Source organism: Pholcus phalangioides, unplaced genomic scaffold (genome assembly GCF_987345545.1).
Source record: "Pholcus phalangioides strain wild (caught in Gottingen) unplaced genomic scaffold, Ppha-v1.0 ptg000029l_1, whole genome shotgun sequence".
In the NCBI taxonomy this organism is placed as follows: Eukaryota; Metazoa; Arthropoda; class Arachnida; order Araneae; family Pholcidae; genus Pholcus; species Pholcus phalangioides.
This window is the reverse complement of record NW_028301619.1, coordinates 5,073,959-5,088,683: the sequence shown is the minus strand read 5'-3', so window position 1 is coordinate 5,088,683 and position 14,725 is coordinate 5,073,959. Positions and strand designations below refer to the sequence as shown.

At 37.4% G+C, this 14,725-nt stretch overlaps 1 protein-coding gene across 1 annotated transcript in view; it reads right to left on the bottom strand.

The window, feature by feature from the left end:
• The window catches only part of LOC149067605 (uncharacterized), a 185,133-nt gene that overhangs the window by 17,526 nt on the left and 152,882 nt on the right, over window positions 1-14,725 (bottom strand). Inside the window, exon 7 of the mRNA XM_089252482.1 lies at window positions 4,669-4,747. Coding sequence (XP_089108608.1) covers window positions 4,669-4,747 — 79 coding nt within the window. The remainder of the gene's footprint in view (window positions 1-4,668; window positions 4,748-14,725) is intronic.

Sequence of the window (14,725 nt, the reverse complement as noted above, 5' to 3'; positions counted from 1 at the left end):
TAGTTCCCAATTTTAACATGAAATAAATGTAAATTTTTCAAGTACAAGGTGGGAAAAAGTCCGCGTAGAAACTTTAAAAATTCGTAAAAACCGGAAAAATAACAGAAATAAAAAACGGTTTGCAGGGTTAGCATCGCTAGGTGACGGGAATTTTTTTAAGACAGGAAAATAGGCCGATAGGTGGCGCTGGTACAAGCGACTTCGGTGGAAATATGCAAATGGGACGGTTATAAGAACTTGCGCTCCTAATCCACAATCAGTTCACCGTTGTAAACCGTATATGTGAACAAGGATGCTGAGTGGAAAAGATAAAACTTTGTTGGTGGAGTTGTTTTACGTGAACCTGGAATCAGCGATGATTGCCTTGCGTAAATTCCGAGTTCAGAAGAATGTGAGGACTGGAAAAGGGCCTTTAACAGCGACAGGCCTCATAAAACTTGCTTAGCGGTTTGAGGAAACTGGAACGCTGGTAGATCGTGTACGAGAGCCGGACAACCATGTTTAAGAAAGGCACGTTCGCCGCGTTTTTCAGCCGAAATGGAAGCGTTAGCGTCCGAATCAGCTGTAGTGCTCGTAAAGCTGCCAGACGCTTGGACTTACCACCATCCTCGATACGCAATATTCTTCATGGCATCCTTGAACTGTATCCATACAGATTGCAGTCGTGCCACGAACTTTTACCAGCGGATACCATACAGAGGGAAGCATTTGCGAGATGGGCTTTCTCCAAAATCGAACAGAATCCCACATAGGTCTTTAACACCTTGTGGACAGGTGAAACTCATTTTTCGCTTAATGGCGACGTTAATATCCATAACTGTCGCATCTGGGCGACGTCTAACCCACGTGAGTACACGCAGAAACCATTGCATTTCCCAAAAGTGGCAGTGTGGTGTCGGCTCATAGGTTCGTTCATCATAGGAAATTTCTTCTTTGAAACGCACTGCCCAGTAAATGGGTGGAAAACGGCTACGGTGAATGCGCAGCGTTATTTACGGTTCTGCGCGTGAAGGTCGTGAACGAGTCCGGCTGTTAAGTTTTTTTTTCCTGTCTTAAAAGAATTCCCGTGACCTAGTGATGCTAACCGTTTTTTATTTCGGTTATTTCTCCGGTTTTTATGAATTTTTAAAGTTTCTACGGACTTTTTGCCCACACTGTACTTGAAAATTATTCAATTATTTTCCGATCTCTACGAGGAACACCAAGAACTCTTTGGCGGAGCGCAGTTTAGGAACCCCGGTTCTATATTATAGCTGAAATATTAATCATCGCGATCAAGTTTTAATTATTTTCCCGCATAGTAATCGCTTCACACACATAACATAAGATTCCATATATATATCTTACAGAATCTTACAATATATATATATTTCAGAGATCAAGGGTAAAAAAAATTCTTACAACAAAAAAAGAAACTTCAAACTTATCATGAATAATAGGCTTACGTTTTTTTCTTAAGTAATTAAAAAAAAAGGGGGCAAGTAGAATTTCTCCTAGAACTAGATATAGGATAAAAAGATCAGCTTACCATAAGTACGAGAAACACAAACATTCGCCACCGACTTTATAAGATTACACATTTGTACGGGGAAAAAAATGGCGTAGAACAAAAATCCACTTACTCTTTGCATTTTCTTGCCGACAGAAATTTGAACTGACTAAAGAAAACAGAATAACTTCGAAAGAACACTGTGGGACATAAACACCTCTTGATAGTTTGCTGCGTTTTCTTTTTGTTCTGTTTTTATCTGCAGAATTTACTGAGAAAAACAAAGTACCAAGAGATTCTCAAGTAATTGCCGATACATTTGATCAAAAGTTCTGGAAAAAATTGTGAATTTTCTTTAGGCTACTTATCTCTGGATTGTTCGATATTTATTTCCCAAGTTTTATTTCATGCAAAAAAATAATATATATGATTATTTTATTTTACTTATACTATATATAGCTGTTACCCTCCGCTTCGCTTGCATGGATTTGTTAATCTGAAAATTACTCTACGATGATTCCCCATATAACATTTGAACCCCTCGTGATCCCCTTGAGGGATGAATTTTCAGGAAATCCCGTCTTAATGGGTGTCTATATTATAAAATACTGAACAAATTTCATATTTATAGCTTCAGCGATTTCGGCTCGGCGTGATTTCTCTTTATAACCTTTTTCTTTATGACCACCTTAGTGGTCGAATTTCGGAAAAGCCCTTCCTAGCGAGTCTTTACGTCATTAATTAAATCTACTAACCAAATTTCATATTTATAGCTTCAGCAGTATCAGTGAATCAGTGAGTGAGTGTGTGTGTGAGGACGTCGTTTTATATATATGTTACTGCCAAAGCACAGCTGACCCAGCCAATGACCGAAATTCGGACTTTCGCTGGGCGGTAACCGGCCCCCTCTATTATTTTCAGCAAAGTCTGGGGTACCCAAACGTAATTTTTCAAGAGGACTCCATGAAGTTGAGACGGCACAATATGGAATCCTTACAAGAAATCTCACTGTATCAGGGATCAATTTTGCTCGTGACATTTATTTAGACGATAAATTTGCCCAAAGAATATATCTAATAAATAGGAAGGGGTCTCGGTTAGGACAAAGATTCCACGGCAAAAAAGCATGGGTTCAAAGGTGGCCGCGTGCAAAAAAAAGGTTAAGAAACACTGACTGATCTAGAGTATAGTGGTGAGAGACTATGCTCTTCTATACTCAATGTTGATTCACCAGCAAAAATAATTGATTCTAAGTAAATTTAAATTTTTAATTAGTATTCTGAATAAATTTTGACTGCTTAAGTTCACGGCATTAATTTTTATTGTTTAGTGATATCTACCCGGTCAAGTTTCAGCGCGAGTTAGAAGTTCAGTAAGACAAAGGAGAAAGTGGTCAAACATTTCAAATATCTGTGTACTGGTGTGGCAGTAAATTAAGTTGTTATCGAAGTTAGAGACAGTATCTTCTCTGACTTCTAGGGTATGTTGGTCTGATGATAATAGAAATTTTGTGTATTTACTTGAAGCTGGAACATTTGTTTGCTTCACGAAGACATCAAAGTTATTTCCTTTAACTCTTGCAAGCAAGGCAAAAGAAATGATTGAATCTACTTCTAGTTGTGATTTGTTTGAGAAATGAAGAAAGCTTGAGATTGAAAACGGTTATCGGCTAATATCTTCAGTGGTTTTGACCTTGTTAGCATGAATTATTTGTTCGTTTAATGTCATTCAAGCAGTTTTTGCAAGCCTCACTAACCGAAGTCTTCAATCAATCAATTAGTAATTTATGATACGCTGTCGATGTAAACTGATCGATCATTATCTGTCTTTATTGGATGCAGCATCAACCCCCATGGGTTACGTACTCAGAAAAATCCCCACTGTATATGTTAATTAATGGTAGTGCATAAATAAGCGTTGTGTAATACTTGAGTAATAAACGCTAGGAAAAGTTTTGGTAAATAGCTGAAATGTAGAATATTTTAAATAGCAGACAGCAACGTAATTTGATTCATTTTTGAATAATTTCGACTAAATATAATCACGTTTACTTCGCACGAATGAATCAAGCTCCATTCGCAAAAGAAAGGGAGAACTTAATACTAATATTTTGCTTACCGCTGTTCTTGCTCTTCAAGTACTGAGCTATTTCACAACCTTCGTCATTAGCAGGGCCTGAATATTGATGGCCTGAATCTTTTCTATTTTTCTGGTTTTTTTTTTCAGAAAAAAATTTACGTAGGATTTTTGGATCCTGTCAAAACTTTTTTCCTTCGACATTCGAACATAACTAGTTATTCAAGAGAACTTTGTTTTATAATTTTGATGACATTTTTTTGCCAATTAATTAGGGTATTTTTTAAAGTAATTTTTCAAGAGTTTTTAGGGCAACAACATTTGGGCCTTAGTGATTACTTTTCGTAATTTAACGATGCGCTCGAAATGACTAATATAACTATACCTATTTAACCCCTTTAATTGTGGAATATCCTTTGGAAAAATTCATAAAAAGGGAAGTTCTTCCGTTTAATTTTGTGCATTATATCAAGAGAAAAAGATGAACAAGCTCAATGATTTCTCCTTATCACGTAGTTAATATTTTTGGTCTTGTATAGTTTCGGGCGAAGCTATTCATTCTGATTGTTTGTCTGCAAATACAGTAAGTTCATCTTCAAAAGTAAATAAAATAAAATAAAAATTAATTAATGTGTATAAAAATCTCGAAAATAAACTGCAATCGGAAATAATCCTACCACATCATACATCTATTACGAAGCCATGAAGTTAAACTACCTAATTAAGATTAAACTACCTATAACACAATCTCTCTCTCTAAGCTAATTCCGCATAGGAGTGATTTTACCAATTTTTCATTGATAAGCTCCCTTATAATTCATTCACCGACTGTTATATTGATAAACGCCGCGAGTTAAAGCGGAGTGATATTTATCGAAAAAATCTCACGCTATCGATAAATATTAAATAGCTGATGCAGAGACTGCAAAGAGTACAGTTAGACCGATATGCGATTCACAATGAAAACTGCTGCTCTTTTTTTAGTGTTTGTGTTTCCAGTACTTACGTTAATTCATGTGCCAATCAATCGAATAGAAAAATGTTTCACTATATGCTTAATAAATTTAGCAAATAACAAGTGAACATAAAAGTTATGTACGTACCCATTCATTATGATGACCTCTTCCTGGTACGGCGAACTGTCTGTGACTTTCAGATAACTTGCCAGTAAACCATAGGTAGCTGATAAGATATACAAAATTGAATTTATTTTTGAATGGTTTAGAATTTCGATTAGTATACTTAAAAATTAAACGCATATTTATGCAGTGTATATACAGGGTGTAACATAACGTGAAATGTAAGGAGTGGTAGAATTCGCCAAAACAAACAACTTTCACCGTGCAATGTGGAGTTGGAAAGCAAGCGGGGAGCTGCGAGAGTGCACCTGACTGATGAAAATGGAGAACACAGTAAAGGCGAATAATAAAGGATAAAGAATCTTTATTATCGAAAACTTTAAAATAAATGGTCAAAGAGTGACCACCAGCTGCAATACAGGCGTCACATCGGCGATGGAGGGAAATCACGTACACGTTAGAAGATTCCTGGCATTTCACGAATGTCTGCAGCTGCGACGCTAATTCGGGCAACAGGATCCTCTGCATGGGCGGAGATACCGGGGGGGGGGGGGCGTGTGGGGGCATTGCCCTCCAGCGTCAAAGGTGAAGTTGACTGATCTAATGTATATATGCATATATGAATTGACATCATCATCATCGTGCCCCCCCCCCCAGACTTCCATGTCTATCTCCTCCTATGGTTCTCTGGCAACTCGGTGATCGTCTCGTAAACGATGCTTTTTGCCTGTCACCAAAGAAAAAAATGTTAAGCAGGACAGATCGAGAGATCTGGGAAGCCAAGCGATGGGGTCCACCACAGCCAATCCATCTATTCGGAAAGGCAATGTCTAGGTAGTTCTACAATCCTGAGGAAATGTGCTAGCGCTTCGTTGCTGGTATATTTCATAGTAAATCAGGCATCACCTGCTGAAGGAAGAATATCAGCTGAATGACGGGTTCTGCAAAAGTAGGCGTTTCATCCACTCCAGAGAACGTGCCCTCTCGCATCTCGCTGCTTGCATTCCCATCCCATATTGTGTGGTGAAAGTTGTTTGTTTTGACGAGTTCTATCACCTCTTAAAGTTCTGACCATCAGTTTGGTTACACCCTGTCTATATATACAGAGTGCCCTATAAATCCTAATAAAGCCTTTATCGCATCAACCGATCGTCGTGGAGGAATGTTTGCAATTTCGGAAATGCTCAAAAATGTGTTCCGAAATCACCTTGCACCAGTTTTGAGAATGAAAATACAATGTGTCACGAAATAGAAAATTTAAAATTGTAAATGGACAGTGTCCTAAATAGAAAATCAATTAGAAAATTGGTGGCCTGTCTGTTATTGAGGCCATCAAAAAAAAATTACTTATCTAATTGCGATATGGGCGGGGATATTTGAATTCAATTTCACGGAAACGTTAGGAAAGAACAGCATAAACTAGGAGAAAACGCTTCTTTTTATCATTTATGCTGTTTTTTTTCAACTTTTATTCGATTTTTCAATTTAAATATTTCTGCTGATATTGCACTTAGAAACGTAATTGTTTTTGTTCGTTTTAGAAGACACAAGTCTCATCGACTCTCTAATTCGGTTTTTAGGACAGGTGTCCATATAAAAATTTAGGTTTTTTTATTTGGTGACACTGTATTTCCACTCTCAAAACTGGTACAGGGTGATTTGTAAACACATTTTCAGCATTTTTAAATTGCAATCATTCCTCTACGACGAACGGTTGATAAGATAAAGACCGCATTAGGACTTACAGGACACCCTGTACATCTCCTTTCTGTTCCTCTCTAAATTATTCCATCTCGAAGTATAAGGAAAAATTCTTGTTATATTGGTACCAAAATTTTGTGATGGATTCGTGAAATTCAAAATGTAAAACTGAAGATAATGACAATTATAGTTTATTCCTTCCCAGAAACAGCAATATAACCATTCTCCGAACCCAATTTTAGTTTCAATCAGAATATAATGAGATATGGCAGCGTTGAATCATCCTATACCAGTTGTGGTCATCGTTTCCGACATGAAAATCAAGCCGCTAATAAGTTAGCACTCTATTAATGCGAATATCGTAGCCGTTGGGGTCAAATAATCCGAGTTCTAGAATCGATAAAGCAAATCCACACATGGGTAGCATTAATTTACATATTCATAATTGAGAACAATCAACGCTATTCATTCAGCAATTGAACACTTTGCATGGACGTATTCTATGTTTGAAGCATCAAGCTATCTGGTGACAATAATTCGATTTCCATGATTTTCAAAACAAATATACCTCAGATTCAGAAATGGCATGCATGTATGAGTGTTGTCCGGCATTCACACACATATATATGTTACGGTAGAGGTGTTAAAATCAGTTATTATGCATAATCGCCGAGCATTTTAGTAAGTTTGATAAATTTTCCGAAATTAATAACTTTTACCGGCCATTATTTTCCGTATGCCCTCAGCGGCGAGTCGGGGGTAGCTAGGATTGGCGATTATGCATATAATAGTACCCAAGCATTGCGTCGTATTTAAGCATGATAACTCGTACTATATGATATACTATACATGACAATTGATACATGTATTGTATCATTATATCGGGGCTCGATCATAAAATTTGTTATCATTGTATCTGGGTCCGACTGTTCTCATCGCGCATACTAAACTCATTTGTAATTTTTTTCATACTTATCAAATTCACCGATTACACTAGGGTATTATACATAATCACAGATAAAGCTGCTGAATGTATAGTATTTATCAAATTTACCAACGACACTGGGAAATTATGCATATTTGCTGGTAAAAGTGACAAACTTATCAACCTTACAAGGCTCAAGTATACATAATAATCGGTTATTGTGTATAATATATATATATATAACCAATTTATCACATTTACTGTAATATGTACACATAAGAGGTACATGCATTAACGTGCATTTCAGAAATTAATTTGTATCAAAACTTACGGAAATCGAATTTCTCGAAACAAACAAATAATGTACATAATGTACCTTTTCTTGTCTGATTTCTTCACGACATGCCATCATCTTCATCAACCATTTTCAATCCGCTGCTGAATGAAGGTCTCCTTCAAATTTTTTCCACTTTACTCTGTATGTCTGATGCTTCATTGATTGATTCATTCATTGTATGTCTGATGCTTTAGCCACCCAGTTGACTACAGCCACTTTTCTGATCACGTCGATCCATCATGCGTGGGGACGCCTTCTCGGACGTTTCACACCACGGGGGTACCAATCCAGAATACTTGTTGGCCATCTGTTGTCCTGTCTTCTTGAAATATTTTCAGCCTATTTCCATTTTAAACGTTTAATTTTTTCCCATGATATCATATGCCTTTGTGTGGCTTCTTATCCAGTGTTTCGTTTTCTGTCTTCGTTATGTGTTTCGAAGTACCTTGTGATACCTAAAGCCAACATCCCACTATGACTGGGTCCAGGCATCGTCCTCGAGCCTCGGGAAAGCAATAATTTATGGCTTTCAATACAAATGCCATAGAATAATGATGGAACGGGAGGGTTTTTCTCCCACCACCAAGCGTCTTTCTTTGAAATTTCCGAAAAAGTACGGCTTTTCTTGACGCAGGCTGCTGTTGCCGATAGCATTTTGGGATTTGTGGTTTATGTCCAACAAAGACTATTTATTATCTTTTACCTCAATTATCTGACTCTTCATCAGGACCCAGTCATAGTGGGATGCCAGCTTAACATACATCTCTCCATGCTCCTTTGTGTTGTCTATAGCTTTTGCATCTTCTTGTTTGTGAGTGTTCATGTTTCAGCTCCTAAGTCAGTGCTGGTAGCACACACTGGCTAAACACTTTTCTTTTCAGACATAATGACATGTGATTCTTCAGAATTACACAGTTTTTTGCCAAAAGTGTTCCATCCGATCCTCATTTTTCTATTTATTATTTATTTCATTAATGATTCCGTCGTCCATGGTACTTTCTTGTGCCAGGTATACGTAGCTTTCTACTTCAATCTCTGTGTTGTTGAGCAAGATCTTCTTCAAAGCAAAAGAGTTCAACACAATTTTAATCTTTAGTAGATTGATTTTCAAACACACCTGAATACTTGCCTTTGCCAGTTCTTATATCATTTCTTCTAGTTCGTCTGGATTACTGCTGATAGTAACAATGTCGTCGGCAAAACGCAAATGGTTGAGAAATTATCCATTTATTGTAATTTCTTTCTCTTCCCAAACCAGTTTTCTGAATACTTCTTTTGAAATAGCGGTTTTGGTGGGATATACACATCACCCTATCGGTTTGCCATATATTTTCTTAATGATATTGATGCATGTCTTCTCCATCCCAATTACATCTAGCTACCGGAGCGTTTTTTTTTTACCGCTATTGCAAAAAATCGTGATACTGCTAAATAATGATGTATTTTTAGATTATACCAAGTGTAGTTTTGAAATATTGTCGTATGATGGGTTTTTAGGGAAATGGGGGGTCCAGGGGCCCCCGATCCTGTGAAAACGTTATTGTTCATTGATTTCAAAATTTCGGAATGTAAGTAACCCACGACAATATATAAGGAATATTAAAACACGCGGGGGGGGGGGGGGGTACGTGCGTTCCTTTCTATGTTCATGGATTAATACAAATACAACGCCACATCAGGCAAAATTCCCAACCAGTGGCTGAAAAAAAGATGCCCTTAACAAATATGGATGTTATATATTTCACACACACAAAAAGTGGAACGCTTTGAGAGAAAACATTGAGGGAACACTTCACACAAAATTCTTGGGGATCGAGTGACCTGAATCCTTAGGGTTCCGTCGCCTATGCCCAGCCCCGCCTCATCCAGCTGCAGCAGTTGATAGATTTTTTGTTCGATGTTAAAATACCCAATTTAGTAGCAGAAAGAATGTGTTGTCGCAATTGGTAAACAATTTCATCATTTCTTATATAATTGTAATGATGTCAAAATAGTTGTGTTATACTGTATATGTTGCTGCCAACGCCCGAAGTTGGCCACTCCGTGAACTGGCTGGCCCAGTTGATCTGGCCAATGTCCGAAATTTGGGCTTTCGCCGGGCTTTTGCCATCTCCTATGTGTCGATCCCTATACATTCCTATATATGGGCCACTAAGATATCGATATCAAGATTCCTTCTATCATTAGGGTTGCCATTGCTAATCATAATAATTATAATTAGCTGTGACTAATTATAAATGGCCATAAGTATCACAAAAAAATAAGCCAACGCGTCAATGACTCCAAATCACAGGGATCGATATAGCAGTAGTAGGTTTTTGTGCGGCTCTACAACATTTCCGCCTATAACCTACTACTTATAGCGATATATGGGGATAAATATATATAGAGGCCAGAAAAAAGTCCGGCGAAAGTCCGAATATCGGAAATTGGCCGGGTCATCTGGTCTGCCCAGTTCGCAAAGTGGCCTACTTCGGGCTTTGGCAGTAACATATACATGCACACGTAGATTATTTGAATGTACTCTACCACTTTTTAGAAATAAGTCCATCTTTTTTTGAAACACCCTGTATGTTATGCCTCAAATGTAAAGACGCATGGGCGATTCTATACTCTTTTTTTAGAAGAGGAAAAAGAAGTAATTTTATTTCTTAAAAAACGCATTCACACAGTGCATTTAAAATCTGGATAAAAAACGAAATTTTTCCATGTTGTGTGGTGAAAATTACCGTTCGGTAGATCTAGTGTTTTAGCTCGAATATTTCATCACCAAAAGTTATAACCGGTGTTTTGGTAGTCCAGGAGGATATCAACACTTGAGACGGCAAATATCGCAATTTTCATGCGTGAAAAGTTCTAGGGATTCTACTCGAAAAGAGCCTTTAATCGTGGTTTAATCACCGTTTTCACGGAACAAAGGGTATCCTCACAATTCCTCGATCACAAGAGTACGGTGTCTTGGTCCGCAAACGAAAGAACAAAATTTCGTTCATTAGGAAGGAAACTTGAAAGTTTCGACATTCTCAAGTGAAATACTGAGTTTACTTTGCACGGGCTCTTGAGGTTTAAATTTTTCATGCCGAATCTCCACGAAAATCTTTTAGTTACCTTTGGAAATGGTGGTCTCTCGGGTCCCGGAATTTTCAGGATTTTATTCAGGACCAAGGAATGTAAAACCATGAAAGCTTCGGAATATTATTGTCTTATCTTGACTATTTTTGAAAACCTGTTTTGTTTTTCGATTTAGCTCAAAATAAGACATTATTTTCATTTTACATCTTTCTTATTCCATTTAATGTAAAGGGAATTTATAATTTTTAGATAAATAACTAATGTTATTTATATATACGACTTCTATTAAATTACTAAATTACAGACTTCTGAAAAATTCAATTCCGATTTCTATTATTCAATATAATGATAGAAAATATTATTAGGAAACTAGAGAGAGAGAGAGAGTATTTTTTATATGGGGTGTATGTTCTATTCTTTGCGACTAAAAATACAGTACTATACTTATAATCATAGAGGTTATGATTACCTTGCATATTTTTTTTCGATACGTCAATAATGGATGTAAGGGGACAGTTGGCCCCCTCTCGATAGGAGGCTCAAAAGTAGAGAGCAATGTAGGCATGTGTAGTGCTTTCAATGACTTTTTCGCGTCGGTTTTTAATGGAGATAATGATATTCGATATACGGGTGTTGCATGGGGTAATAAAACGCTCAACGATATTCAAGTTGAAGACGTGGAGGTCCTAAATCTTCTAAGAAATGTATGTGCAAGCAAAGCACCAGGACCAGATGATATCTATCCCAGGGTTCTCAGGGAAGGTGCTAATGAATTGTTGGGGCCAGTCGCACAGATATACAGGAGTAGTGTTGCTGAGGGTATCGTCCCGAGAGATTGGAAACTGGCTAACGTTGTTCCGATATTTAAGAAGGGTAGTAGAGAAGTGGTGTCTAATTATCGTCCAGTGAGTTTGACGAGCTCCCTCTCGAAAATTTTGGAAATTATCATCAAAAGGCAGTTTGTGAAGTGGATAGACGAGAATAATGTATTGTCGGATAATCAGCATGGGTTCAGGAAGGGGAAGTCATGTGTAACTAACCTCCTTTGCTTCTATGATTACGTGACTAAGGCTTTGGGTAAGAGCAAAAATGTCGACGTTGTTTACCTTGATTTCCAGAAGGCATTCGATCGGGTACAACATGGCAAACTCTTGAAGCGTTTACACGAGATTGGAATAGGGGGCAACTTGCTGAATTGGATAGAATCGTGGTTAAGAGATAGGTCGCAACGAGTTATGGTGAACGGGGAATTCTCTGGTTGGACAGACGTCACAAGTGGAGTTCCTCAGGGAAGTGTCCTTGGCCCCATACTTTTTTCACTTTTTATCGACAAACTCGATCAGGGTATCGATGGAATTACTAGCAAATTCGCAGATGATGTGAAGCTAATGGGGGTAATCGGAAATGAAAGCGATAGGGAGTTGCTCCAGACCAACTTAAACAAGATTGCAGCATGGGCAAATGAATGGAGCATGACGTTTAGCGTAGATAAGTGCATGATCGCTCATTTTGGTTCGAACAACCCACGGTTCTCTTACGAGTTGAATGGTGTCACTATCCCGGATGCAACTAGGGTCACCGATTTGGGAATTCTCATTGACGAGCGGCTTAGGTTTTCTGAACATTGTTCAGCGGTTGTCAAAAAATCGAATAGAATGCTTGGTCTCATTTTCAAAAAGGTCTCTTCGCGTTCTCCTAAAGTCATTCTTCCGCTTTTTCGAGGCTTAGTTCGTCCTGGACTGGAGTATGCGGTAAGGTTTTGGAGACCATACCTACAGAGGGACATAGACTTGATTGAAGGGGTGCAGAGAAGAGCTACGCGTGTCCTTATTGGCACACAGGGCTTGAGTTATGAAGAGAGACTTCATTTTTTGAATATGTTTACATTGGATGAACGCAGGTGTCGAGGAGATATGATCGAAGTGTTCAAAATTTTCAATGGGATGGATAGGATGGACCATGAACTTTTAGTACACCGCCAATCAACCGCTTTTACAAGGGGACACCAGTATCGATTGGTGAGGGACAATGCAAGGTTATGGTGTCGCAGGGAATTTTTCTCTAATAGGGTTGTTAATAAATGGAATAGCTTACCCCCGGAGGTAGTAAATTGTAACACAATTGACACGTTTAAAAAGAAATACGATAAACATGTTGGGGTAAATCGAGAAGCTATCCATTCTTAGAATAAGACAACCATAAGTATTCTTTATGGGCATTGTATAATATTTTATCATGTGTATATATTGTTTATAATTTGTGTTAATTGCATTTTTAATGGGGTTGCTGTATTTTTGAAACAAATGACATCCATATTTTTATGGGCATCTTTTTATCAGCCACCTCGTTGGGCATTTTGCCTGTTGTGGCGTTGTATTTGTATTTGTATTTGTATATTGGAATTGAAGAGGAATGGAGGTTTTTTATATTGGTTTGATTATCTTCCTTAGATCGGATTACACTATAAAATTTTGGTAAAATATTTTTTTTAAAAACCTGAAAAATGCAACCAATAAGAGTGTCGGTTGCATTTGAGCGAATATTACTCAAACTCAACCAATCTCAAATGCTGTTAGCTTATTGTTTTTCACTTTTGTAAAAGGTGGATAAAAATATTTTACAAAACTTGAAAGAAAGCACCAATAACAGCCGATTAGTCACATTTGCTCGAATTCAACAGATACGCTTATTGCTTGCATTTTTAAGTTTTATAGCAGCTTTTTTTAAACTTCTATAGTGTAATGTCAGTTTTAGGCCGAGATTACACAATAAAAGTTTTATAAAAGTTCTTTCATGAAAATAGGAAAATTCAACCAATAAGCTTATTGGTTGTATTTTTGAAGTTTGATAAAATAACTTTTATGAAACTTTTAGAGTGTAATTCCGGCGATGAAAAATCTCATTGTTAGTTTAACATCAGATTTTTTCAAATAACCCCAGTGTGCATTTTCACTATTGTTTTTAACTTTGGCAATTTATCTCTATAACTCTTATTTAGCTATAATCCACTTTCGTCTGATTACCAAAATTGCTAAAAATAAAGGCAGACGGGGCTTGTTATGTATGCATATTATACAGTTGTGAGCCTTAAAATTTTTATATTGTGATCATAATATAAACGTAAAAACACACCCGTTTACGATGCTTTTCCAGCTCATTCATGAACCATATGAAGAATTATACACCAGGTGGAAAAAGAATAACATCAGGTGATTAGAGCCATCTAACGGAATCATGAAATTCCTAACGCGTTCCGACAAAAAAAATGGATGATGCAGAAGATAAATACAGGGTGGGCAAAAAGTCCGTAGAAACTTTAAAACTTCATAAAAACTGAAAAATAACGGAAATAAAAAACAGTTTGCAGGGTCAGCATCGCTAAGTCACGGGAATTTTTTTAAGACAGGAAAAAATAACCCAAAAACAGCCGATAGATGGCACTGGTACGAGAAACTTCGATGGAAATATACAAATTAGACGGTTATAAGAACTTGCGGTCCTAATCCCCAAACAGTTCACCGTTGTAAATCGTGTATGTGAACAAGGCTGCTGAGGGCGAAGAATAAAGCTTTGTTGGTGAAGTTGTTTTACCCGAACCAGGAATCAGCAAGCGAGTAATCCTTGCTGCCTTGCGATATTTGAAATCCCGCGTATATCGATCCGGTCCATCCAATCTGTCGAACTTAAAGATGCGATCCACCGAGAGGTGTTATGTATACATCCGAACCTGCTGCACTCTGCCGTTGCTGGATTCGTGACTCGGCTGCAATGTGTTATCCCATGCGGTGGTGGTGACGTGGAACAAAAACTGCTGTAATAAACGATTTGGAGGCATTCTGTCCGTTATTTGCGTATCTTTTCTTTGACGTGCGTACTTCAGCGCCACCTATCGGCTGTTCTTTGAGTTATTTTTTTCCTGTCTTAAAATAATTCCCGTGACCTAAAAGTTTTTACGGACTTTTCAACCGGGAGTGAAGATTATATATATAGATAACCGCATATAAGTGATGTAAATAGTAATGTATATAGATAAAATTTCTTCTCTA